This window comes from Lagopus leucura, unplaced genomic scaffold (genome assembly GCF_019238085.1).
Source record: "Lagopus leucura isolate 7727_CA_CO unplaced genomic scaffold, USGS_WTPT01 35440-1_obj-0_obj, whole genome shotgun sequence".
Lineage (NCBI taxonomy): Eukaryota > Metazoa > Chordata > Aves > Galliformes > Phasianidae > Lagopus > Lagopus leucura.
This window is the reverse complement of record NW_024963301.1, coordinates 1-4,283: the sequence shown is the minus strand read 5'-3', so window position 1 is coordinate 4,283 and position 4,283 is coordinate 1. Positions and strand designations below refer to the sequence as shown.

At 47.4% G+C, this 4,283-nt stretch overlaps 1 protein-coding gene across 1 annotated transcript; it reads right to left on the bottom strand.

The window, feature by feature from the left end:
- Positions 1–2,043: 2,043 nt before the first annotated feature.
- On the bottom strand, positions 2,044–4,277 carry LOC122191067 (zinc finger protein 879-like). Its single transcript, XM_042891270.1, has 3 exons — positions 4,260–4,277; positions 3,436–3,546; positions 2,044–3,330 (listed from the first exon to the last, which is right to left on the bottom strand). Exons 2-3 carry the CDS (start codon positions 3,521–3,523, stop codon positions 2,348–2,350), a joined length of 1,071 nt encoding a protein of 356 aa, XP_042747204.1. The 5' UTR covers positions 3,524–3,546; positions 4,260–4,277; the 3' UTR covers positions 2,044–2,347.
- Positions 4,278–4,283: the final 6 nt, after the last annotated feature.

Here is a 4,283-nt window from a genome sequence, read left to right as displayed (position 1 = left end):
CATGGGACATTTGTAGCACTTCTTCCACGAGTGCCATCTCCTGTGAGTGAGGAGCTCTGAGCTCTGCACAAAGCCCTTCTCACACTCGAGGCATTTCTAAGGCTTCTGGCCACGTGAACTCACTGGTGCAGGCACGGATTGGACTCCACCCAAGTGCAGACACTCTGGTACCTCAGCAGGTTCGAGCTGTGCCCAAAGCTCTTCTTGCAGGCTGCACATCTGTAGGGTTCCTCATGTGGATCCACCGGTGTGTGATGAGCTGCCAGCTGTGGACAGACCTCTTCCTGCAGTCAAGGCACTCACTGGGACTCTCCTCTTGGGTTGGTTCTCTGGCATCTACTGAGAGTTGAGCTCCAGATGAAGCTCTTCCCACACTGCCTGCAGACAGGATTTCTTCCTTCCTGGTGACATATTGGCCTAGCTGAGGTCTTCTTTGGGACCTCACCTGCTGCCCTACAGCAGATGGGTTTCTCCAGGGGAGTTCAGGGGTAACTTCCCAGGCATCATCCTGCACACGGCCCTGGCAGAAACGGGCCACCTGGCAGAGGGTTTCCAGTGGCTGTGACACATCCCACTTTGGACTCTCATTTGCATGTCCACACAATAGGCTGTCTGCAGCTTAAAGAGGGCAATAAGGGTAATTTACATGCAGGTAAGAGGGAATAGATTTAGTTTTGCCCCACAGCTCTTCCTCTACTCAAGGGATTTGTGAGGTTCATCACCACATAAAGCCAGAGGTGGTGACCAGGCTGCTGCTCTGGCTGAAGCACTTCCCACATCTTGGACACTGCAGGCTGTGTCTGCAGTGAGGATGTGCTGGTAGGTAATGAGGGTGGAAGTGGGGCTTCAATGAGACAAACAGGGGAGATGAAAGCATTTCCATTTTTCTACACAGTGCCCGTTCAACAACTCTATGTCCCTCCCCAGGGAGAAACTGCAATTTGGTCCTGAACGACACTGGGCCCACAGCTTCCTTTGGAGCAAAGAGTGCTTTTACAAAACCGTGAAAATTATGAAGGGGTATTTTCATTCAAAATAAACTTGAGAACAGCTTATTTATTTTTAAAACATATATCAATGACGAAAGCATCAAAATGTTTACAGGAATTGAATAGAAAATCCTACATTGTAAAGGAGTAAGCAGGGAGTCATCTATTAGCCCAAACTGGTGGCACCATGCAGTGTACCAACACAGGAACTGGTTTTCTTCCTCCTGGCTGATGCCTGCTTGCCAGCACTGACTCTGGGGCATTTATGAGTCTGCTGTGCATACAAATCCCACCTGAAATTCACGCTTCTCAGTATTTCCTTTGTTGCTGTTGTAGTTATCAATATGTAACTGCATGGTGATTATTCACTTTGACCCTTGTGACACAACCGGAAGCTCTCCTGTAGGTGTGTGTGTGTAACCCTATCCTCTATACAGGAAATAACCAAGTGTATCCAGCCATCACCAGTCTTGTTTCATCACTGCTAAATCACTACAGCATATCAGAATCATATCAATAAATACAGACCTGCTTCTTCCTTAGGAGTGTATATTACAGGGAGGATTATCTGTGAACAGTTCAGATAGGAAGAGAACTACTCTGAGCCTCGTGACTCAACTTTATCTACTGTCTATTTTTATATATAAATAAATATGTATGGGCTACTATTGCACACGTGCCGACCGGTGCCTTCTCGGCCAGGCAGCCCTGTTCATTCTGGGCACTGCTCTTTGTTCTCCAGACTGGGGGATGTTTGCTGGATCTGAGGGTGGAGTAGTTGAGGTAGCCGCTTTCCTTCACTGTTCTGTCCCTTTCTAGGCTAACACCACGCAAGCAATACCCTTCCCTTTTTACAACAAAATCCGTTTTCTTTTGCCAGATCCCTTATCCACCCCGCAACAGCTGTGGGAGACTGCAAAGCTCCCCAGCATGGGTCTATCCTTTCCAAGTCAGGCACGTGTTACAGCTCCCTTACCTGGCAAAGGGGAAGGGGGGTGAAGGGAAAAAGGCAGACAGATGGGCTTAGATGAAAAGAAATACAATTACAAGGAGCTAAGGGAAAGAAACTAATTTATTATATATGATAGCGGGACACAAGATAATACAGTATAGCTGGAATTGAAGCTAATAAATAAAATGATTTTCCGAAACCAAAGTCCGTACTCTAATGCAGTAGGCGAGATGGACAGCAGCACAGAAAGCAAAGAGGCAGTCTTGTGACTCACAGTTTTATCTTTCCCACCGACCAGAAAATGAAAACCGAATAATGAAGGCTTCTGAGAGTTGTAGTTCATCCTTCCCTTCAGAGACCAGGTACCCGGATCTATTGACAATTCACACAGCTTGAGAGTTAGCACTTAGCTTCCAGTACACTGAATGATGTTATAGTGTGGAATACCGATCAGAAAAATCATAAAAGCATTACATGCTCCTGTGTGGGTCTGTTGGTGGCGGTTGAGGTGGGAACTGTTTTTGAAGCACTTGCCGCACTGAGGACACTTATAAGGTCTCTCTCCTGTATGGCTGCGCTCATGATATTTCAGATCACCATTGCTTTTGTAACTTTTCCCACACTCAGCACACTTGTAGGGTCTCTCTCCAGTGTGGATGCGCTGGTGGACAATGAGGTCAGAACTGCTTTTGAAGCTTTTCCCACAGTCAGAGCACTTGTAGGGTCTCTCTCCTGTGTGGATACGTTGGTGGCGGATAAGGTGGGAACGTATTTTGAAGCTCTTCTCGCACTCAGTACAATTATAGGGTCTCTCTTCTGTATGCATACGCTGGTGACGAAAGAGGTTGGAACTGCTTTGGAAGCTCTTTCCGCACTCAGAGCACTTAAAGGATCTTTCTTTTGTGTGGATGCGCAGGTGGTACTTCAATCCAGTTCTGCTCATGAAGCTTTTCTCACACTCAGGACACTTATAGGGTCTTTCTCCTGTGTGCACGCGCTGGTGCTTGATAAGTTCAGATCTCCATTTGTAGCTTTTTCCACAATCTGAGCACTTCAACCGGCACCTCCCAGAGTGTATGCGCTGGTGATTAACAAGGTTGGAATACCTTTTGAAGCTTTTCCCACACTCAGTGCATGGATTCTGCTTTTTCTTCTGGCACACGTTCTTGCTCCCGTGGTCTTCAGGCTGCTTTTGACCTGTGCTGAAGTGCAGCAGGTTCCTTGTTGTCTCTTCCGTATGCTTTCCCAGTGGCTCCTTGTAGTGCTCTGCTTGCTCAAAGCCCACCTGGACACCTCCGTCGATATCTTCCACAGAGGTGCTACCCCACTGCCTTTTGCCCATACCACTTTCCTGCAGATCTTCCACTATATATGTGATCCCATCCTCTCCTGGATGACAAAGGAAATCCATAAATAGCACACGGTGTCCCAAACATTTCCCCATCATAGACGGCGTTTATAGCCCCAACCTCCTCCTTCCCTCCACCACCTCACCTGGGCTGAGGTCTCCTGGCACGGCCTCAGGGCTACGCACATCTGGGATCCAGGGATCTTCCCCTCCTTCAAGCTGGGAGATCAGCATGGGTTTGGGGACTGGAAGTGGAGCTTCAATGAGAGAAAACAGGGGAGATGAGAGCATTTCATTGATTCTGGCAGAGCTGTGTGTCCAACAACTCCACTCTGTGTACCTCCCCACAAGGAAACCACAATTATGGCCTAAAGGACACTGGGCCAACACATACCAGCTTCCTTTGGAGCCTACCATGCTTGTACAACACAAAAAAAATTATGCAGTAGTACTTCCTTTATGTTTTCTTTTAGAACGGTGTGTTTCTTTTCAAGTTGCTTCAAGTTGCTCAATGCCCAAGACATCGGAAAGTTTCATGGGAACTGAACAGAAAATCGTAAGTTCGAAAGGAGAAACAAGGGACTCGTTTGCATTCCGGAGCTGGTGCCATCATGTAACACAGAAACATGAGCTGTTTGCAGGTTCTCCCCCTCCTGGCTGATGCCAATTTGCCAGCACTGACTCAGGGTTTTTATCAGATTGCACAGCACACTAAACTCTCCTGAAACTCATGCCTGTCTCTTTTTGTTTTATTGCTCTTATTTTGATGTTAGTCAATATGTAACTGCATGGTGATTATTCTAAGCCCGGCCTGCAGAGGCTCATTCTGTACCAGCCAAAGGTGCCCTAACGAAGAGGAATCATAGAATCACAAGGTCGGAAACGACCTAGAAGACCATTTAGTCCAACCATCTACTCACCACCATTGCCATCACAAGAACTAAAAAAGGAAAGGCAGCAAAGCCCTCACCCAGCGAGGCCACGCACTGGTACG

Excerpts from the sequence above, each read along its gene's own strand:
- LOC122191067 (XM_042891270.1), bottom strand. The coding sequence starts at position 3,523 with ATGCTGATCTCCCAGCTTGAAGGAGGGGAAGATCCCTGGATCCCAGAT. Across the intron at positions 3,331-3,435 it reads GCCAGGAGACCTCAGCCCAG|GAGAGGATGGGATCACATAT; the intron begins GTGAGGTGGTGG and ends TTTGTCATCCAG.